Genomic DNA, 23,050 nt, shown 5'->3' with positions numbered 1-23,050 from the left:
GGATAAAGGGGGGTGAGGAGAGGGATTGATGGGAATGAGGCGGGAATTTGGGATAAAGGGGAGCCGGATTGCTGCGGGGAGACGGGAATGAGGCGGGAATTCGGGATAAAGGGGGCTGAGGAGAGGGATTGATGGGAATGAGGCGGGAATTCGGGATAAAGGGGGCTGAGGAGAGGGATTGATGGGAATGAGGCGGGAATTCGGGATAATGGGGAGCTGAGGAGAGGGATTGATGGGAATGACGTGGGAATGAGTTGGGAATGAGGTGGGAATTCGGGATAAAGGGGAGCTGGATTGCTGCGGGGAGACGGGAATGAGGCGGGAATTTGGGATAATGGGGAGCTGAGGAGAGGGATTGATGGGAATGAGGCGGGAATTCGGGATAAAGGGGAGCTGGATTGCTGCGGGGAGACGGGAATGAGGCGGGAATTCGGGATAAAGGGGAGCTGCGGGGAGGGATTGATGGGAATGACGTGGGAATGAGTTGGGAATGAGGCGGGAATTCGGGATAAAGGGGAGCCGGATTGCTGCGGGGAGACGGGAATGAGGCGGGGATTCGGGATAATGGAGGGTGAGGAGAGGGATTGATGGGAATGAGGTGGGAATGAGGTGGGAATGAGGTGGGAATTCGGGATAAAGGGGAGCCGGATTGCTGCGGGGAGACGGGAATGAGTTGGGAATTTGGGATAAAGGGGAGCTGGATTGCTGCGGGGAGATGGGAATGAGGTGGGAATTCGGGATAATGGGGGATGAGGAGAGGGATTGATGGGAATGAGGTGGGAATTTGGGATAATGGGGGGCTGAGGAGAGGGATTGATGGGAATGAGGCGGGAATTTGGGATAAAGGGGAGCCGGATTGCTGCGGGGAGATGGGAATGAGGCGGGAATTCGGGATAATGGGGAGCTGGATTGCTGCGGGGAGACGGGAATGAGGCGGGAATTTGGGATAATGGGGAGCTGAGGAGAGGGATTGATGGGAATAAGGTGGGAATGAGGTGGGAATGAGATGGGAATGAGGCGGGAATTCGGGATAAAGGGGAGCTGGATTGCTGCGGGGAGACGGGAATGAGGTGGGGATTTGGGATAAAGGGGAGCTGAGAAGAGGGATTGATGGGAATAAGGTGGGAATTCGGGATAAAGGGGGGTGAGGAGAGGGATTGATGGGAATGAGGCGGGAATTTGGGATAAAGGGGAGCCGGATTGCTGCGGGGAGACGGGAATGAGGTGGGGATTTGGGATAATGGGGGATGAGGAGAGGGATTGATGGGAATGAGGTGGGAATTCGGGATAATGGGGAGCCGGATTGCTGCGGGGAGACGGGAATGAGGTGGGGATTTGGGATAATGGGGGATGAGGAGAGGGATTGATGGGAATGAGGTGGGAATTCGGGATAATGGGGAGCCGGATTGCTGCGGGGAGACGGGAATGAGGCGGGAATTCGGGATAATGGGGGGTGAGGAGAGGGATTGATGGGAATGAGGCGGGAATTCGGGATAAAGGGGGCTGAGGAGAGGGATTGATGGGAATGAGGCGGGAATTCGGGATAAAGGGGGCTGAGGAGAGGGATTGATGGGAATGAGGCGGGAATTCGGGATAATGGGGAGCTGAGGAGAGGGATTGATGGGAATGACGTGGGAATGAGTTGGGAATGAGGTGGGAATTCGGGATAAAGGGGAGCTGGATTGCTGCGGGGAGACGGGAATGAGGCGGGAATTCGGGATAATGGGGGCTGAGGAGAGGGATTGATGGGAATGAGGCGGGAATTCGGGATAAAGGGGAGCTGGATTGCTGCGGGGAGACGGGAATGAGTTGGGAATTTGGGGGTTCGAGGAGCTGGACTGCTGGGAGGAGATGGGAATGAGGTGGGAATTCGGGATAAAGGGGGGTGAGGAGAGGGATTGATGGGAATGAGGCGGGAATTCGGGATAATGGGGGGTGAGGAGAGGGATTGATGGGAATGAGGTGGGAATGAGGTGGGAATGAGGTTGGGATTTGGGATAATGGGGGCTGAGGAGCCCCGGGAATGCTGGGATCCGTCAGAGGGGCCACAGGGGTTGGGGATTCCCGGGAATTGCAGAGGGAGAGGAGCTGTGAGAGGCTTCGGCCCCGGGGTGGCGGTTCAGTACAAACCGGTACAAACCGGTACAAACCGGTACAAACCAGTGCCCAACCAGCCCCAACCAGCCCCAACCAGTTCAAGCAGGCAGAAACTGGTACGAACCAGTGGCCAGCCAATCCAAACCAGTGCCCAAACCAGTCCAAACCAGCCCAAACCAGTGCCCAAACCATCCAAACCAGCCCAAACCAGTGCCCAAACCAGTCCAAACCAGCCCAAACCAGTGCCCAAACCAGTCCAAACCAGTGCCCAAACCAGTCCAAACCAGCCCAAACCAGTGCCCAAACCAGTGCCCAAACCAGCCCAAACCAGTGCCCAAACCAGTCCAAACCAGCCCAAACCAGTGCCCAAACCAGTGCCCAAACCAGCCCAAACCAGTGCCCAAACCAGTCCAAACCAGCCCAAACCAGTGCCCAAACCAGTGCCCAAACCAGCCCAAAACAGTGCCCAAACCAGTCCAAAACAGTGCCCAAACCATCCAAACCAGTTCAAACCAGCCCCAACCAGTCCAATCCAGCCCAGCCAGCCCAAACCAGTGCCCAAACCAGTCCAAACCAGCCCAAACCAGTGCCCAAACCAGCCCAAACCATCCAAACCAGCCCAAACCAACCCAAACCAGTGCCCAAACCATCCAAACCAGCCCAAACCAACCCAAACCAGTGCCCAAACCAACCCAAACCAGTGCCCAAACCAGTGCCCAAACCAGCCCAAAACAGTGCCCAAACCAGTCCAAAACAGTGCCCAAACCAGTCCAAACCAGTTCAAACCAGCCCAAACCAGTCCAATCCAGCCCAGCCAGCCCAAACCAGTGCCCAAACCATCCAAACCAGCCCAAACCAGGGCCCAAACCATCCAAACCAGCCCAAACCAACCCAAACCAGTGCCCAAACCAGTCCAAAACAGTGCCCAAACCAGTCCAAACCAGTTCAAACCAGCCCCAACCAGTCCAAACCAGCCCAGCCAGCCCAAACCAGTGCCCAAACCAGCCCAAACCAACCCAAACCAGTGCCCAAACCATCCAAACCAGCCCAAACCAGTGCCCAAACCATCCAAACCAGCCCAAACCAACCCAAACCAGTGCCCAAACCAGCCCAAACCAGTGCCCAAACCGGCCCAAACCAACCCAAACCAGTGCCCAAACCATCCAAACCAGCCCAAACCAGTGCCCAAACCATCCAAACCATCCAAACCAGTCCAAACCAGTGCCCAAACCAACCCAAACCAGCCCAAACCAGTGCCCAAACCATCCAAACCAGCCCCAACCAACCCAAACCAGTGCCCAAACCATCCAAACCAGCCCAAACCAGTGCCCAAACCAACCCAAACCAGTGCCCAAACCAATCCAAACCAACCCAAACCAACCCAAACCAGCCCAAACCAGTGCCCAAACCAATGCTCAACCAGCCCAAACCAGTGCCCAAACCATCCAAAGCAGTCCAAAGCAGTCCAGAGCAGTGCCCAAACCAACCCAAACCAACCCAAACCAATCCAAACCAACCCAAACCAGCCCAAACCAGTGCCCAAACCATCCAAACCAGCCCAAACCAGCCCAAACCAGTGCCCAAACCAGCCCAAACCATCCAAACCAGCCCAAACCAACCCAAACCAGTGCCCAAACCAGTCCAAACCAGTGCCCAAACCGGCCCAGCCAGCCCAAACCAGTGCCCAAACCATCCAAACCAGCCCAAACCAGTGCCCAAACCATCCAAACCAGCCCAAACCAGTGCCCAAACCATCCAAACCAGCCCCAACCAACCCAAACCAGTGCCCAAACCAGTGCCCAAACCATCCAAACCAACTCAAACCAGCCCAAACCAGTGCCCAAACCAGTGCCCAAACCAGCCCAAACCAGCCCAAACCAACCCAAACCAGTGCCCAACCAGCCCAAACCAGTGCCCAAACCAACCCAAAGCAGTCCAAACCAGTGCCCAAACCATCCAAAGCAGTCCAAAGCAGTCCAGAGCAGTGCCCAAACCAACCCAAACCAGCCCAAACCAGTGCCCAAACCAATCCAAACCAACCCAAACCAGCCCAAACCAGTGCCCAAACCATCCAAACCAGCCCAAACCAGTGCCCAAAGCAGTCCAAAGCAGTCCAAAGCAGTGCGCACCGGTTGGTAGTTGATGGCGGGGCTCATCCCGGGCGTGGAGCTGCGGACCAGGCCGGGCTTCTGGGGCCCGCGCTGGCCCTGGAGCTGGGCGGGGCTGGGGGCGATGACGCGCTGGGACATCAACATGTGCGGCAGCGCCGAGCTGGCGGCCGAGCGGATGACGCTGTGTCCCTGCCGGGAATCCACACGGAACCACGGGATAACGGCGGAATCGCGGCATCAGGGAATGATCGCGGGATCACGGAATAATCACGGGATCGTGGGATCATGGAATAATCACGGGATCGTGGGATCATGGAATCGTGGGATCATGGAATCAGGGAATAATCATGGAATCACGGGATGAGGGAATCGGGGAATAATCACGGAATCGTGGGATCGGGGAATAATCACAGGATCATGGAATCGTGGGATCAGGGAATCACAGAATCGTGGGATCATGGAACCATGGAATCCCGGAATCAGGGAATTATGGAATCATGGAATCATGGGATCATGGGATCATGAATCACGGAACCAAGGAATCATGGAATCATGGAACCATGGAATCACGGAATCAGGGAATCACGGAACCGTGGAACCATGGAATCATGGGATCGTGGAACCATGGAATCACGGAATCAGGGAATCATGGAATCACGGAATCATGGGATCATGGAATCAGGGAATCATGGAACCATGGAATCATGGAATCAGGGAATTATGGAATCACGGAACCATGGAATCACGGAATCACGGAATTATGGAATCACAGAATCATGGAACCATGGAATCATGGGATCATGGAATCAGGGAATCACAGAGTCATGGAACCATGGAATCATGGGATCATGGAATCATGGAATCAAGGAATCAGGGAATCATGGAACCATGGAATCACGGAATTATGGAATCACGGAATCATGGAACCATGGAATCACGGAATCACGGAATTATGGAATCACAGAATCATGGAACCATGGAATCATGGGATCATGGAATCAGGGAATCACAGAATCATGGAACCATGGAATCATGGGATCATGGAATCATGGGATCATGGAATCAAGGAATCAGGGAATCATGGAACCATGGAATCACGGAATTATGGAATCACGGAATCATGGAACCATGGAATCATGGGATCATGGAATCATGGGATCATGGAATCAAGGAATCAGGGAATCATGGAACCATGGAATCATGGGATCACGGAATCAGGGAATCACAGAATCATGGATCCAGGGAATCAGGGAATCACATCCCAGGAACCACCGGAGCGGCTCCGGGAGCAGAACAGCCCCGCAGCGCTGCGTGAGCTCCGGAACAAAATAACAGCAAAAGGAGGGAATTGAGGCAAACTGGAAGCTCTGATTCCACTGATCCCTGGAATTCCTGCTTATCCGGAATCCCGGTTAATTCCTAAGCCCCAAATCCCTCGCTTTTTCCCCAAACTGGGTTGGATTTTGAAGGATTGTGGTCCTTTGCCCAGCTCAAGCTGACGCACCCCTATTTCCCACGGGATTGCTCCATGGTCAAGGAAAAGGGCAGGAATCCACGGAGCAAACGCTTCCAGAGGCTTTTCCCATGGGAAAAGCAGGAAGGCTGCAGGCGTTGGAGAATTCCCACTCCAGCTGGGCCACCGGACATCCACAGAATCACGGAATACCCAGATCCACAAGGATCACCGAGCCTAATTCCTGACAAACCCGAAATCCAACCCCAAGCACCGGGAATTGGCGGGAATTCCTCAACCTCTTGGAAAAAGCCCCTCGGTTGAGTGGCTCATCCAACAGTTTTTCCAGGAAAAACGGGAAGGCTCACCTGTAATGTCCTTAAATTCTGCGGCTCCACCCCCTGAGCTCCGGGCCGGGAGGGAATCTTGGACAGGCCCTGCTGTCCCACGTGGGCGGGAGAGGGCTGGACAATGGACGCGGCGTTCTGGACAACGGGAGTCTGGGAAGGAGAGGCGGGATGAGCGACCGGAGCGGGAATCCACGGATGGAGCCGTGCAGCCCCCGGGAGAGGCCGAGCCCTTCCCGTTATCCCGCCCGTCGCCGCCCTTCACCTTCTGCACCACGTTCTCCTTCTGGAGTTGGCTCTGGCGCAGCTTTTTCAGGAGCACCAGCCGGGCTTCCTCCAGCCGCAGCTCATCCCGGAGCTGCTTGATCAGCTGCTGCCGCTCCTCCAGGCTTTTTCCCTGGAAAACACCGGATTACCGGGAAGAACGTTGAGGAAGGGAGCGGGAGGAAGCTGAATCCGAGCGGGAATTTCAACCACGGCTGCAAGAAGCGGGCTGGACGCAGCTGGGATTTGCTCAGAAACGCCCCAAATCCTTCACTGCCCCCCTCCCTGCCCCGCTTTCCGTGGCTTTCCTGGGATGGAATTCCCGTTCCCTCACCTTGAACATCTCCAGGTTGGCTGCCTTGAGCCGCTCCTCCATGCGGGAGCTGGAGCGGGGACTGGAGGCCTCGTTGTCCGACAGGACGATGATGTCCGGGGACGGGGTCAGGCGGCCCCGGTCCTGGTCACTGCAGGGAGGAAAAGGAATCCCACTGAGCCGGGAATGTGGAATTTCGGGAGCCCCGCTGAGCCGGGAATGTGGGATTTGGGGATTTTGGAGGATCCCACTCATCCCAGCATGGATCCGGAGCAGAGAGCGGCTCCCACGGACACCGGGAGGGAAGGACTCCCTCCCTAATCCCCCATCCAGGTCTCTCTCCAGGGGTGCAAATTCCACCTGGGAATCAAGTGGGAATCAGGAGTGCATCCTGGTGCTGGGATGGGAGGGAACGGCAGGGATATCCCAGCCTGGAATTCTCATCCTCACTGCGATGGAGAAGGGGCTGAGCCCCACCCCCATTAATGCCACTGCTCCAAGCCTATCCCAACCCCAATCCATTGGAAAAGCTCATTCCATAAAGGAAAACTTGGCACGAATATCCAACTGAGCCGTGACCGGGATCGGGAAACAAAAGGAGCAGCAGGGAAAAGAAAGAAACCAAGAATCAGTGGTGGAATCCAGCGGGATCCAGGTGGGATCATCCCAGGGAAGGAGAAGCCAAGAAAAGCCCTTTGTTATCCTGGATTTCATTCCTGCTGCTGGAGAGCCTTGGAAAAAACTGTGGGATAATCCAGCGTGGAGCAGCGGGAATGCTGGGCTGGGAGGTAATTCCAGCTCCCTGGAAGGTCCTTGGAGTGAGGGGAGACCATGGAATATCTCATCCCAAACTTTGAGCTCGGAACGCCCGGGAGGGAGCACGGAGCCGATGCCAGCTCCCGGATTCGGCTGCTCCAAGGGCGGGAAGATGCTCGGAGCTGGGATTGCCTCAGCTCCCGAACATTCCAGCGCTTTTTGTGGATATTCCAAAGTACCACAGCATGGAGCTGCCCCTGCCTCAGCCAAAGAATTCCAGAGCATCCCAAGGAGATGGAGCCAGCGGGAGCCCATCCAAGCAATCCCAAGCTGCATCCCAGGAGCTCCAAACTGGGCTGGCACATCCGGAGCCATCCAGCACTGGGATCCTGGGTTTTCCTGGATCAGGGCTGTCCTACGGCTCCTGGGGATAATTCTGCAGGAGCATCCAGATGCATCCCGGCTGGATTATTGCCATTCCATCAGGGGAATAAGGCAGGGCCAGAGTCCAAATCCAAGAGGGAAAACGGACCCGTCCACGCGGAATCACCGAGTGTGGCTGGATCCTCGGATTCCCTTCGTCCAGGGAAGAGCAGAATTCCAACAGAATCCCTGGAAGAGGAGCCACAGCGAGGGAGGCGGGCAGAGCTGAGGAGACGTGGAGCACATTCCCAAGGAAAATCCAGGAAAATGAGACATTCTCAGGCTCGCTTCTCAATGATTTCAGAGCTCAGAGCGGAACATTCCCACCTCTTCCCAGGGCAGATTTCCCGATCCAAGTGTCCGTGTCCAATGCTGGATAACCTCACATTGTACAATATCCGAGGAATTCCGCTGAGGATGGACGCAGCCCACGGCTCCAGGGACACTTCCCACTATCCCAGGCTGCTCCAGGCCTCATCCAGACTGGCCTTGGACACTTCCAGGGATGAGAAATCCACAAATCCCTGGATAACCTCTGCCACCCCTCACAGGGAACAATTCCTTCCTCATTCCTTCCCAATTATCCCCCTCATCCTGCCATTCCCAAGTCCCTCCCAACTCTCAGCACCACTGCAAGGGACTCTCCGGGACCCATCCCAAATCCCATTTAATTCCCACCCCGCCAGCTCCCGGAATTGCCGGCACCCACCTCCTCCTGGCGCTCATATCCACGGGCTCATCGTTGATGTTCTCCTTGCCCGGCCGGGCCGCACTCCGCCCGTCCCCGTGGGGCCGCAGGCTCCCGTTGAGCTTCTCCTCGTATCCCTTGATCCCATCCGGCTTCACCGGGAGCTCGTGGGGCACCTCGAGCCCCGCCAGGTCCTTGCGCTTGAGCAGCGCCAGCATCTTCAGCCTCTCCATGGCCTCGTGTCCCTCCATCTTCAGCCGCTTGGCCAGGACGTCCTCGCGCTCCTCCGCCGGCTCCAGGCTGCGCTTGAGCAGATTCAGGCGCAGCGCGTCCTCCGTCATCCGGTCCATCCTGAGGGGAAGGGCAGGGACAGCGTCAGTGCCAGGGATCCCAGGGAACCCCCCCCGGACCCGATCCGAGCTCAGCTCGGCTTCCTCAGCGAGCTCTGGAATCTGCAGGGAGCTCCGACCCCTCAGAGAGCTCCGATCTCACAGCGCTCCGACCCCTCGGAGAGCTCCGATCCCCTCATGGAGCTCTGACCCCTCGGAGAGCTCCGATCCCCTCATGGAGCTCTGACCCCTCGGAGACCTCCGATCCTCTCACAGCGCTCCGACCCCTCGGAGAGCTCCGATCCTCTCACGGAGCTCTGACCCCTTGGAGAGCTCCGATCCCCTCACAGAGCTCCGACCCCTCGGAGAGCTCCGATCTCACAGCGCTCCGACCCCTCGGAGAGCTCCGATCCTCTCACGGAGCTCTGACCCCTTGGAGAGCTCCGATCCCCTCACGGAGCTCCGATCCCTCGGAGAGCTCTGATCCCCTCATGGAGCTCTGACCCCTTGGAAAGCTCCAATCTCACAGAGCTCCAATCCCCTGGAGAGCTCCAATCCCCTCATGGAGGTCCGACCCCTTGGAGAGCTCTGATCCCCTTGGAAAGCTTTGATCTCCTCATGGAGCTCTGACCCCTTGGAGCACTCCGATCTCACAGCGCTCCGACCCCTTGGAGAGCTCCAATCCCCTCATGGAGCTCTGACCTCTCGGAGAGCTCCAACCTCCTTGGAGAGCTCCAATCTCACAGCGCTCCGACCCCTCGGAGAGTTGCAATCCCCTCACAGCGTTCTGACCCCTTGGAGAGCTCCGATCCCCTCATGGAGCTCTGACCCCTTGGAAAGCTCCAACCTCACAGAGCTCCAATCCCCTGGAGAGCTCCAATCCTCTCATGGAGCTCCAACCCCTTGGACAGCTCCGATCTCCTCATGGAGCTCCGACCCCTCGGAGAGCTCCAACCTCCTCAGAGAGCTCCGATCTCACTGCACTCCAACCCCTTGGAGACCTTCGATCCCCTCATGGAGCTCCAACCCCTTGGAGAGCTCCAATCTCCTCATGGAGCTCTGACCCCTTGGAGAGCTCCGATCCCCTCATGGAGCTCTGACCCCTTGGAGAGCTCTGATCCCCTTGGAAAGCTTTGATCTCCTCATGGAGCTCCGACCCCTTGGAAAGCTCCGATCCCCTCACAGAGCTCCAACCTCCCCAGTCCCTACCCAGGTCTGGAGCTTTCCCCTCCGAAAGGCCCTGAAATTCCCGAGAACGGTGGCACAATCCCTCCTTCGGGATTAAACCCCATGGATGCGGCTCAGCAAGGACGGCGAGCTGGGATGAACCCCCTCGGGAGCCTTGGAACGCCAGGAAATCCCCCACCGCGCGGTTTTCCAGGCAGGAATGCTCGGCAGCTCCGAGGATGGAGGCGCAGGCAGGTCCATCCCTGCCCTCCCACCTCTCCGGCTCCCCCCGCCTCGGCTCCAGGTGCAGGAATGCCCTCCGGAAAACAGGCGGGAGCCGCGGAGCCCATCCCAACCCCATCCCAAGCCTGGAGCCCATCCCAACCCCATCCCAATCCTGCTCCCAGGCTGATAAGGAACCAGCTCCGACAACAAAGAGCCACGGAAGCTCCACCTGCAAACCAGCTGGGCGAGGCCTTTCCCTGCAGAGCGGGGCTGGGACCGGGACAAACACCTGGGGAATAGCTGGGAATTCCATGTGGCTGGCTCGGGAACACCGGGAATTATTTGCTCCGCAGGGAACACAAAGCGTCCGTGCTCCGAGCGGCCACAGCAGCCGGATCCTGGGCACCTGGAGCTGCTCCACACCCGCCCGGAGCCGGCTCCGAGTCATTCCTGGGATAAAGCTTCCCTGAGCCCAACTCCTGCCAGGAGAAGTCTCCGGCTCAGGTGTAAATCCCTGGAATGACACATCCATGCAGCCGGCACACGAGTTCAGCTCCCGCTGGAGACACCGGAGCAGGGCAGGGCAGCAGGAAAACCGATGGAAATCCCAACTATGATCCCCAAAAAAGCCGGACGGAGCCTCCAAGGGAGCACCTGGGGCTCTTTCCTACCTGCCCATCCCGTCTCTCCGCACGTCTCCCAAATTTAGCCCGGCAAGCCGGGACAGGCTGCGGGAGCCGCTCCCGCCCCCGTCCCGCAGGAGTGACCCCGAGGGAATCGGGGATGTTCCAGACACCCCGGGAGCGCTCGGAGCCGCGCCCAGCGCTGCGGCTGGAGCCGCTGGGAACGCGCCAGGATCCCGGGAGCGCAGCCAGGAACGGGAATGAGAGAGCAGGAGGAGGAGGTGGGACAGGTCCACAGGACCAGCATTCCACAGGATAATCCCTGCTGGGAATAACAAGCTCCCCATGGACAGCTGGACAGAGCACGGAGCCGCAACCCAGCAGGGACATCCAGGATCTCCTGGGCCACCAACCTCCTGTTCGTCCTCGCCATGGGATGGAAGGATCCCGCAGGAATTCCAGAGATCCCCGGTCCCTCACTCACACGGACACTTCCCGCTCCATCTCCAAGGCGGTGCCATGATCCCGATCCCCCCCAGCATTCCCACAGCTCCCAGCATTCCCGAGCATCCCCAAACCCCCCCAGCATCCCGGGATCCCTGGGACGTTCCAGCTCCACGCAGAGCTGGATGAGGAGCCGATCATTTGGGAAGTGACGGAAACACCGGGATGGAGAGGGAAAACCAGGTGGGAAAAGAAGGCCTTGTCCAAGAAAACCACGGTAACAGTGCTCACATCCCGACGGGAACACTGCACACATCCCAATGGGAACAGCACTCACATCCCAATGGGAACACTGCACACATCCCAATGGGAACACTGCACACATCCCAATGGGAACAGCGCTCACATCCCAGTGGGAACACTGCACACATCCCAATGGGAACACTGCACACATCCCAGTGGGAACACTGCACACATCCCAATGGGAACACTGCACACATCCCGATGGGAACAGCGCTCACATCCCAGTGGGAACACTGCACACATCCCAATGGGAACAGCGCTCACATCCCAGTGGGAACAGCGCTCACATCCCAGTGGGAACAGCGCTCACATCCCAGTGGGAACACTGCACACATCCCGATGGGAACACTGCACACATCCCAATGGGAACACTGCACACATCCCGATGGGAACAGCGCTCACATCCCGATGGGAACAGCGCTCACATCCCAATGGGAACACTGCACACATCCCAGTGGGAACACTGCACACATCCCGACGGGAACACTGCACACATCCCAATGGGAACAGCCCTCACATCCCAATGGGAACACTGCACACATCCCAATGGGAACACTGCTCACATCCCAGTGGGAACAGCACTCACATCCCGATGGGAACACTGCACACATCCCAATGGGAACAGCGCTCACATCCCAATGGGAACACTGCACGCATCCCGATGGGAACACTGCACACATCCCAGTGGGAACAGCGCTCACATCCCAATGGGAACAGCGCTCACATCCCAATGGGAACACTGCTTACATCCCAATGGGAACAGTGCTCACATTCCAGTGGGAACACTGCACACATCCCAATGGGAACACTGCCCACATCCCAATGGGAACAGCGCTCACATCCCAGTGGGAACACTGCACACATCCCAATGGGAACACTGCCCACATCCCAATGGGAACAGCGCTCACATCCCAATGGGAACAGCGCTCACATCCCAATGGGAACACTGCTTACATCCCAATGGGAACAGTGCTCACATTCCAGTGGGAACACTGCACACATCCCAATGGGAACACTGCCCACATCCCAATGGGAACAGCGCTCACATCCCAATGGGAACAGCGCTCACATCCCGATGGGAACAGCGCTCACATCCCGATGGGAACAGCGCTCACATCCCAACAGGAACACTGCACACATCCCAATGGGAACACTGCACACATCCCAATGGGAACAGCGCTCACATCCCAATGGGAACAGCACTCACATCCCGATGGGAACACTGCACACATCCCAGTGGGAACACTGCCCACATCCCAATGGGAACACTGCACACATCCCAATGGGAACAGCGCTCACATCCCGATGGGAACAGCGCTCACATCCCAATGGGAACAGCGCTCACATCCCAATGGGAACACTGCACACATCCCGATGGGAACAGCGCTCACATCCCGACAGGAACAGCGCTCACATCCCAATGGGAACACTGCACACATCCCGACGGGAACACTGCACACATCCCAATGGGAACAGCGCTCACATCCCGACAGGAACAGCGCTCACATCCCGATGGGAACAGCGCTCACATCCCGACGGGAACCAGCAGTGGGATTTCAGGAGGAGCCCAGGGATGTGGCCCCGCTCGCAGGGACACGACTCCAGGGTCTCCCAAGGGTTCCCAGCGCCCTCCCCTCCGGTATTCCAAACAAATCCGAAGCGCCGTTAGCAGGAATGGGGCCCACCACTATTTAATCTGCTCCAGAGGTTTTCCAGGCTCAGCCAGATCCAATAAAATTTAAATTAGGCTTCGGATTCGGTATTGAATGGGGCCCTTTGGCTGGAGGGGGAAGGGGAGGATCCAACTGGGAATTTCCAGAGCACTGGGAAAGCCAAGGGAGAGCTCCTGATTCCATCCAGAAATCCGCAGCAAAGAGCAGGAATCATCCCGATCCCGGGGTATCCAGCGGGTCTGGAGGCCGGACAGGCGGGAGGTTCAGTGCTGGCCCTGCTCCGGTCTCGGCACATCCCAAACCGGATCATCCGGCTCTGCCGCCCTCCGGCACCGCGCTCCCGGGGATCCGGCACATCCCAGGGAACAGCCTCGGCCTCTCCCTTCAGCCTCATCTAAAAAACTCCTCCTCGTTGGAACCAAATTCCCAAATGGTGGCAAAACTCATGGAAAACTGGAGTTAAATCCATGGGGCTGCCTCCGACTGGGATTATCCCTTCCCTGAGTGCCCAGAAACGGGAACCTGGAGCTGGGGTAGAGCCAAGATTCCAGAGGCTTCCAGGGTGGGATGAGCGGGGTCGGCTGGACCGGCCCAGCTGACCTTGGAATGTTTTCCAGGAATCCCGGTCTGCCAGACGCCACCTCGCTCCGTCCCGACGGCGATTCCCGATTCTCCGTGGGGACGCTGCTCCCGTCCATGGCACCACGCGCTCCTCGGCACGTTCTGCTGGCTCCGGGCGGTTTTCCTGCTCCGAAGGGCCCGGCAGGACGGGTTTGGCGTTCCCAGACAAACAAAGCAGCACCCCGTTTTCCATGGATATTGGATGCGGCGCCCACAGGGGGGGAAAAAAAAAAATCCAACAACAACAACAACAAAAAAAACACCCCCTCAGCGGGAGGATTTGAAAAGCTGGAACGAGCGAGTTGGGGCAAAGAAAGGAATATTCCAAGGAGAAGTGGGAATATCCAGGGAGAGATGCAGCCAGGATGGAAAATATCCCGGGATTTACCCGATGGAATCCAGAACCGAGGCTTGGCAGCACCAGGAGTTCATTCCGGCCGCAGTTTATCCAGGGAAGTCCCGGGGGGTTCCAGCCCCTTCCCAGCCTCCTTGGAGCTGTTTGCTGTGGGGTCAATCCCCACGTTGGGCTTCCAGCCCCAATTCCCGGCCTCGGGCCCTCTGGAGCTCATGGAGGGCTTGTAATTCCTGATCCACCACCAGGAATGATCCCTGATCTGCCTCGAGGGATCCTTGATCTGCCTCGAGGGATCCCTGATCCGCCACGAGGGATCCAAGTGTTCCCAGTGCCATGAGGTCTCCCCAGCACCCTCCAGTTTCCCGATCCCGCTCCAGCAGCGCTGGGAATTCCGCCAAGCGGAGCTGCCGGCAGTCCCGGAGGAGCCGAGGTGGATCCCTGGGATCTGAAGGAGCGAGGATGGGAAATCAGGGACAAACCAGCTCAGTGCCCGCTCCGCTCCTTGGGAAGCCTCTGGTATTCCCAGGAAGAGGCACCTGCGGCAGCCTCAGGGGACCCGGAGCATCCCAAACCCTCGGAGGAGGGAGATTCTTGAGAATTCCGGCCTTTCCCGACCGCAGCCCAATGACGCTCTGGCTTCTGCTCCTGGATCTGGGATCCACCACAGGGGATCTGATCCGCATGGGAAGGAGGGACACCCTGGAATAGTCCAAGCACGGTCTGGAAGGGCGGAGCACCGGGAATTCCACTCCAAGGATTCACCCTGCACCCCCAGGAACACCAGTGGATCCCGGTTGATCCCAGCAGATCCCGGGAGGCTCTCATCCTCCACCCAAGCAGCTGCGGGGCTGCTCCCAGCTCCAGCCCAGACTTCCCAGCAGGAATAAGCCCTGGAGGCAACACAGGATCCCCAAATTCCATTTGGGGCTGGAATTGCAGAATCAATCCAAACCCAACCTGATCCATAAAGCCCCACGGGAGCATCCATCCCCGGAGCCAGGGTGCTCCGAGAGGTTCCAGCCCCATCCCGATTGCTCCAAATCCAGGAGCTGCTCCAGGACATCCTCTGGATATCCAACCCCGTGAGACTGATGGAATAAAAGCCGCTTAAAATCCCGTTTTCCCGGGATCAGGAACCAGCGAGATCCAACTCCTCCAACTCACCTGGGCGCGCTCCCGCTGCCCAAACCTCTCCCCCCCCCTCCAAAATCCCAGGATCCCCCGTCAAGCCCCGCTGATCCCACGGGAAATCCGCGGGGTTGGCTCCTCATCCGGAGCAGTCCGGCTGAAATCCCGCTCCAGGGGCTTCCCGGAGGCCGGCACGAGGCGGCTCCGATTCCATCTGGGCTCGGCACATCCCGACGTCGGCGTCGTGAAACGCGTTCCGGCACGGAACACAAAATGGCTGGCTCCCAGGGCGAGCATTCCCAAGGAATGCCAGGAAAAGGATAATAACCTAAAAAGGTAATTAGGATTTAACGGCTCGGCGGCCGGGAGCGGGATCCGGAGCGGGATCCGGGAACGCCGCTGGAAAGGGAAGGGGGGAAAAAAAAAAACCAACTCCACGACTGAACAAAAACCGGGCTGCTCCCAATCCCGCTGCTCCAGGGAGGTGTCTGGGAATCCTGAGGAACGCCCGGTTCCGTGCAGGAATTCTGAGGCAGGTAAGGGAGGCTCAGGGTGGCTCGCGGAGATTTTCTCCAGAGCGGGATGAGCACCGGGATTTAAAGCAACGCCAAACAAAGGGAAAATCCCTGAAAAGCCCTAAAAACAGCCCCGGAGCCGTCCCGGAATCTGCAGGGACACGGCTGCTCCCGGGAGGGAAAGGGAGAGGGAATAAGAAGAAAGATTTGGGAAGACAAACGGGATGGGAGCGGGCGCTGGGATGTGGCAGAGCAGGAATTCCTATGGAGCAAAGTGCTCCAGGAGTTCTGCTGTTCCCAGATCCCAGCGTGGGGATGCCTGTCCCGGCTCCAACACACCGGGCCCAAAGTCTGGATGCCCCAGATTCCGGATCCCCTGGAGCCTGGATCCCCCAGAGCCTGGATCCTGCGGATTCCGGATCCCCCAGAGTCTGGATCCTGCGGATTCCGGATCCCCCAGAGTCTGGATCCCCCAGAGCCTGGATCCTGCGGATTCCGGATCCCCTGGAGCCTGGATCCCCCAGAGCCTGGATCCTGCAGATTCCGGATCCCCCAGAGTCTGGATTCCCCAGAGCCTGGATCCTGCGGATTCCGGATGCCCCAGAGTCTGGATTCCCCAGATTCCAGATTCCCCAGAGCCTGGATCCTGCGGATTCCAGATCCCCTGGAGCCAGGATCCCCCAAAGCCTGGATCCTGTGGATTCCAGATTCCCTGGAGCCTGGATCCCCCGGATTCCAAATCTCCCAGAGCCTGGATCCTGCGGATTCCGGATCCCCCAGAGCCTGGATCCTGCGGATTCCGGATCCCCCAGAGCCTGGATCCTGCGGATTCCAGATCCCCCAGAGCCTGGATCCCCCAGATTCCGGAACTCGCAGAGCCTGGATCCCCCGGGTTCTGGATCTTCCAGAGCCTTGATCCCCCAGAGCCTGGATTCCCTGGATTCCGGATCCCCCAGATTCTGGATCCCCCAGATTCCAGATCCCTGCCACCGGCTCAGGATGTCCCCGGATTCTGCAGCTCCGGGTCAAGTACAGAACGACTGATGGGAAGCAGGAAAAGCGGGAAAGGAGGAAAATCCTCTCCTCCCCCCACCCCCAAAAAGTGCTTCCCTTCCCTCCTAAGTTTGTGTTCTTATCCAACTCCATTTCCCGGGAGCAGGGAATGCCGGGGCCATGTCTGGCCTCACACCTCGTCCCATCCCAGGATTTTCTGGGATGCCAGAGGAGAGCGGGAATTCCAGAAGCCGCTTTATGCCCTGAAATGGGGGGGAAAGACCCAAAAAACTCCACAAAGTCTGAAAGAGAGAGAAAAAATTCCAGGAGATCCAGCTGGGACGGCCCGTTTTGGGGAAAAGCAGCTGGAAAACGCTCCGGGAAAATCAAATCCAATAAAAAATGATGGGATCGAAGGTGGGGGGGGGGGGGAGAGGGAGCGCCCGGCTCCGGCCCCCTCCCCATCCGGGATGACGCAGACTTCCCAGGCTTCCTTATATAACGCTTCCCGATTTCCTCGACTGCGGGCGCTGCCTTTGTGCGGCCGCTCCGGCTCCGGCCGGGCCATCGATCACCGATCAATAACCCGATCGATAACTCAATCAATATCACCAGGAAGCAGGAGTGGGGGGGGGGGGGGGGCGGCGGGGGTGACACCGATCTAAGGCGTCGTTATTCCCGGCATTTTTGTCACCCCTCGAGCTGGCGACAGGGAGGGTGGGATGGGATCATTCCGGCGGAATAGCGACGGTGGGAGCGTGGATGAGGTGGGGAAGGAGGTGGGGGGGAAGGGGAGAAGGGAATCACGGATCGACTCCAACAGCAAATCCCAGCACCGGCGCTCGTTTTCTCCTTAAAATATTCCCTCGAGACATTCCCTGTTGCGTTGGCAAAAAAAAAATAAAAAATTCGAACAAAACCAACCAAAAAAAAAAAAAAAAAAAGCGGAAAAACCGCTTCGCTCATCCGTAAGGAAACCCTTTTGTCCGGTCCGAATTCCCGGTCTCACGGATACTTACAGGTACAATATTCCCGCTGCTTCGAGTTGTCAAGAAAATTAAGGAGCAGAGCGGGTGGGTTCGGGAAGGGCTCGGGAAGGAGCCGGAGGAGCTCCGGGCTGGGAAGGGCCCCGCGCTCCATCGCCCCGCGGAGCCGCAGCCGCAGCCGGAGCCGCGCTCCGAGCGGGCACTTCCCTGCCAATCATGCGCGTTCTGTTTTATTAAACAAAAGAAAAGGGGGATGCTGACTTTTTCCCATGATGCCTCGCGGGGCAGGGAAAAAGAGAAGGGAAAAAAAAAAAAAAAAACGGGAATAAAAAAAAAAAAAATTGGAATGACAAAAAAAAAAAAAAAAAAAAAAAAAAAAGAAACCGAAAAAAAATTTAAGAAAAAAAATAAATGAAAATAGATAAATGCGGTAACGGCCGGTTTGGCATATCCTGACGTGGAATTGGCTCTGGATTTTGGGAGGGGGGGGTTAATTTTTCCTGGGATTTCGGCGTTGGCGCGGCCGCCCCCTCCCTGCTCCCCCTCCCCCCGCTCCTGGCCCCCCGCCAAACTTTGTCTTCATTCATGGAAGCTCCTTCCCTCCCCTGGAATTTTAACTGTTTCCCTCCCAAAAAGGAGGGTCCAGGCCTCGACGCTGGCACCGGGATCCGCCCCTCCCATTCCCGAAAAAACATGGCCTGAGGTTGGGTCCGACGGTGGTGGCAGAGCAGCCTCGGGATCACTCAGTCCACGGCCGTGCTGGAGAGGATGGCGAGGGATCCCGGGAATGTGCGGAGGGATCCCGGGAATGTGCCGAGGGAGGTGGATGAAGATGCCGAGGGAGGTGGATGAAGATGCCAAGGGAGGTGGATGAAGGTGCTGAGGGAGGTGGATGAGGATGCTGAGGGAGGTGGATGAAGGTGCTGAGGGAGGGAGGTGGATGAAGGTGCTGAGGGAGGTGGATGAAGGTGCTGAGGGAGGTGGATGAAGATGCTGAGGGAGGTGGATGAGGATGCTGAGGGAGGTGGATGAAGATGCTGAAGGAGGTGGATGAAGGTGCTGAGGGAGGTGGATGAAGGTGCCGAGGGAGGTGGATGAAGGTGCCGAGGGAGGTGGATGAAGGTGCTGAGGGAGGTGGATGAAGGTGCTGAGGGAGGGGGATGAAGGTGACGAGGGAGGTGGATGAAGGTGCTGAGGGAGGTGGATGAAGGTGCTGAGGGAGGGGGATGAAGGTGACGAGGGAGGTGGATGAAGGTGCTGAGGGAGGTGGATGAAGGTACTGAGGGAGGTGGATGAAGATGCTGAGGGAGGTGGATGAAGGTGCTGAGGGAGGTGGATGAAGATGCTGAGGGAGGTGGATGAAGGTGACGAGGGAGGTGGATGAAGATGCTGAGGGAGGTGGATGAAGGTGCTGAGGGAGGTGGATGAAGGTGCCGAGGGAGGTGGATGAAGGTGCTGAGGGAGGTGGATGAAGGTGCTGAGGGAGGGATGTGGATGAAGGTGCTGAGGGAGGGATGTGGATGAAGATGCCGAGGGAGGTGGATGAAGGTGCCGAGGGAGGGATGTGGATGAAGGTGCTGAGGGAGGGATGTGGATGAAGATGCCGAGGGACACGCCAGGAAGGTGCCGAGGGAGGTGGATGAAGGTGCTGAGGGAGGTGGATGAAGGTGCCGAGGGAGGTGGATGAAGGTGCTGAGGGATGTGGATGAAGATGCCGAGGGAGGGATGTGGATGAAGGTGCCGAGGGACACGCCAGGAAGGTGCCGAGGGATGTCAAGGAAGACGCCCAAATCCCGGCAAAGACGCCAAAGGATGCCGGGGAAGGCGCTGGAGGAGATGCTGAGGGATGTGAGGAAGGCACCGAAGGATCCCAGCAAAGATCCGAGGGAGCGGGTGAAGACGCCGAGGATTCCCAGGGAAGATGCCAAGAGGTCGCTGGGAAGATGCCGAGGGATGCTGGAGAGGGTCGGAATGGGTTGGGAGATGCCACCTGCGGGATCGACCCTGGAGCAGGAGGATCCAGCGGGATTTTGGCTCTCCCGAACCAACCCAATTCCAGAGGCGCCCGATTCCCGCTCCGGGTCCCCACGGCTGAGGGTGTCCCGAGGAGGGAGCAGCGGGAAGAGGATGGTGACGCCTTCGGGGCCTCGTTAAGGAATTAACGAGCGCTTGGATCATCCAGCACACGGAGAACCCGGGATGGAGAATGCCAAGGGACGGAGAACCCGCTTTAAACTACAAGACGGGAGATTCAGATTGGATATCTGGAATTCCCTGTGAGGGTGGCGAGGCCCTGGCACAGGTTATCCCAGGAATCTGAGGCTGCCCCATCCCTGGAAGTGCTCAAGGCCAGGCTGGACAGGGCTTGGAGCAGATGGAAGCTGTTGGATTCCCCCGAAACGCACCGATAAATCCCGTCATTCCCAACATCCACGGCTTTATTCCACCCCTGAGGTGTAGGAGTCTGGGAATTCCGCAGCATTCCAGCAGCCCCAGTTTGCCTTTATTGGATAAAATGGAACAATCTGGTTTCCAAAGGGGGAAAGGATTAATTAGCTTTAATTGCACGCTCGTTTCCATGGATTTATCAGCTAATGAGGGGGTGGGATGGGCCCTGGGATGATTTATTCCAGGCCGTGCCCATGGAAAACGCAGAGGTCGCAAGGGAGAGGCAAAATTCCTTGATTTCTCCATTCCCTGGGTTTTTTTAGGACCATTTCAGGCTGTTTCCATCCTCCCCATGTTCCTCCAGCCCTTCCAGCCCTGTTTTATGCCAGGTGAAGATTCGGAACGGGATGAAAACCTTCCCAGCACACTCGGGGAGGTCGATCCCTCCCATCCTTCCTCATGGCCCGGCCTCCATCCCACTGCTCCGACCTTTCCGATGGATCTTCCCGGCCAGGATGGGCAAAGGAAGAACTAAAACATCACTGAAGTGAATTTTGGGCTTTTTTTTTTTCCTATGGATCCATTCCCTGGGAGCTTCTGCTTCCAGGCTGAAAAGATCTTTGAGGAAGTGTCTGCCCAGAGTTCCTTTTATCCCAAATCCAAAGGATCCTTGGATCTCCTTCCCCATTGGTGTAATCCCTCCATGACGCATCTCCCCGAAAACAGAGGATTCCTGGATCCAATTCCCTCCTCCTGATCCGCCAGCAGCCGGCACCATCCCGATCCAGCTTCAGGCTGACACCGGCTACTCGGGAAGAGATTCTGGGAAAACTGGAGAGCGATTAAGCAGGGAAAGGGATGATTTTTCCCCAAATTTGCCATCCCATGGGAATCCAAAGCCGGTCGATCTCCAGAGAAGGCGCCGCTCAAGGAGGTCCCACCAACAAACTCAACGCGGCGTGATCCCATTTCCTACGGATTCATCCCAGTCCCAGCTGGGATCCACCCCTCCAAACCCTGGCTCTGCCTGATCCTCTGGGAATTTGGGATCAGCTCCCCTCGCTCGCTCTTCCCGGCGACATCGCCGTGAACGTGGGATTCCCAATCCCAGCGCTATCCCGACGGACAGCGGCGCCATTCCCACCCTCCTTAACCACATCCAGCAGCTCCCACTTCCCAATCCAGCTGCTTCCAGCACTTCCAGGTAAAACCAGCGAGCGGAACGTTGACTTCCTGCATTTCCAGATCCAACCTTGAGGCCCATTCCTTGGAAAACAAGATCTGGGCATCTTCCCACTCTTCCAAGGCCACGGGAGCGTCGTTCCGAACACACCGGTGACTCCGGCCATGGATCCCGAGGCACTGCTGGTGGTTTGCAGGAATTCTTGCAAGGAATCAACAACCAGCCGTGGGAATGCCCCCCTCGCAAGAGTAGGTGTTGGAATTTGTCAGGGCTCCAAGATTTAATTGGAACCCAGGATTTAATAAGGAGAAAGGGAAAATCCACCAGGTTTGGAGCTACTCAAGAAGGACCACGGGATCATTTTGGAATTCCCTGGAATTCTGCATTGCTCCGACCGGCGGCTTTTCCCTCAAAACTCCCCACTTTTGGAGGCAGCATGGGGCGGATGTTGGGATGTGTTTGAGGAGCAGGAGAATTCCTTATGGACACGGGAGCAGCTCCTCCACCTGCACCCATCATCCTTGAGCTGAGCCTGAACTGGGAGCAAACTGGGAGGAGCTGAGATTCCCAACCCTTCCCTCATCCAAGGATCCAACTCGGGACGAATCCCTGGAGCATCGACCTTAAAATTCCCTGGGGGATCCCATGGGAAACAGCCCGAGCAGGTTTTCCAGCAGTCCCTCCCTAAAAACCGGGATTTGGGGAGTGCAGACGGAGCGGCTGCACCTGGAGGTGTCCCTAAAAACGCCCTGGATTTTGGGGAATTTTAGGTGGATTTTGGGGAACTTCTCGCTCGCGACCAACTGGGAAACCAAAAGTTTCACTGGAAAACCACTGTTTTCCACGGAAAAGTGCTTGAATTCCAAGAAATAACCCCAAAACAGGATTGGGGAAGCACATGGAGCCTCTGTGGGACCCTCTCCCTCCACACAGCGCCCGGAATTCCGGATCTTTTGTCTTCCCAGGGCCTAAACTTAATCTGATTCCACTCAAACAGCGGCTCCGGCATGGAAAAAGGGCAGAACCACTGGGAATGAGGATTTATCCCAATCCCATGGATCATCTCCCACAAATGGCCAGAAAAGAAACAAGGAAACCGTTCCACCTGTCAGGGCAGAAGGGAGAATCCCAGTTCTCCACCTCCTTCCAGGACTCGCTGCTCAGCAGAGCGGGATCGTGATGGAGCTTCTCACATGGATCAGAGGAAACCGGGAAACTGGAGCTGCCTCCACCAGGGATTTTGGAGGGAAAACAGTTGGATTTGGTGTCCAGGAACAGCATTCCAGCAGGACACATCCTCCTTCGTGGCTGGGAGCCTCAAGGAATGCACTTCCATGTTTCTGTGCAGTAGGGATGCGAGCAAGAGGAGTTTGGGATGGGCAGGAGAGGGATGGAAAGGATCCCAACGTAAGAGTTCTGCGGAAATCCGGCCTCTTTCCTCCAAATTCTCCTTCCCAGACTTTGCTCCTGCCTTGGGAAGAGGAAGGAGACTCCTCAGGAGAAGCCAGGCCATCGAGTCCTGGCAGGGAACGGCAGCACTGGGAGAAGGGTTTGTATTCCCTGCAATGGGTTTGGATCCCATTTCCAGCCCCGACGCCGGAGCACCGACTGGGCTGATGGATCATCCCGGAACGATGGACGTCCTCCCTATGGAAGCACCAGGCT

The 23,050-nt window shown here is 57.4% G+C and overlaps 1 protein-coding gene across 1 annotated transcript in view; it reads right to left on the bottom strand.

The window, feature by feature from the left end:
* Positions 1-23,050, bottom strand: part of GATAD2B (GATA zinc finger domain containing 2B) — a 36,836-nt gene that overhangs the window by 9,721 nt on the left and 4,065 nt on the right. Inside the window, exons 2-6 of the mRNA XM_082298916.1 lie at positions 8,474-8,803; positions 6,607-6,736; positions 6,274-6,405; positions 6,030-6,161; positions 4,227-4,397 (exon numbers count right to left, since the gene is read on the bottom strand). Of these exons, the coding sequence (XP_082155042.1) occupies positions 4,227-4,397; positions 6,030-6,161; positions 6,274-6,405; positions 6,607-6,736; positions 8,474-8,802 (894 nt within the window). The 5' untranslated portion in view covers position 8,803. The remainder of the gene's footprint in view (positions 1-4,226; positions 4,398-6,029; positions 6,162-6,273; positions 6,406-6,606; positions 6,737-8,473; positions 8,804-23,050) is intronic.

This window comes from Coloeus monedula (assembly GCF_965178545.1).
Source record: "Coloeus monedula genome assembly, chromosome: 29".
Classification (NCBI taxonomy): Eukaryota; Metazoa; Chordata; class Aves; order Passeriformes; family Corvidae; genus Coloeus; species Coloeus monedula.
Note: the sequence above shows the minus strand (reverse complement) of the source record. Positions and strands in the feature narration are given on the sequence as shown.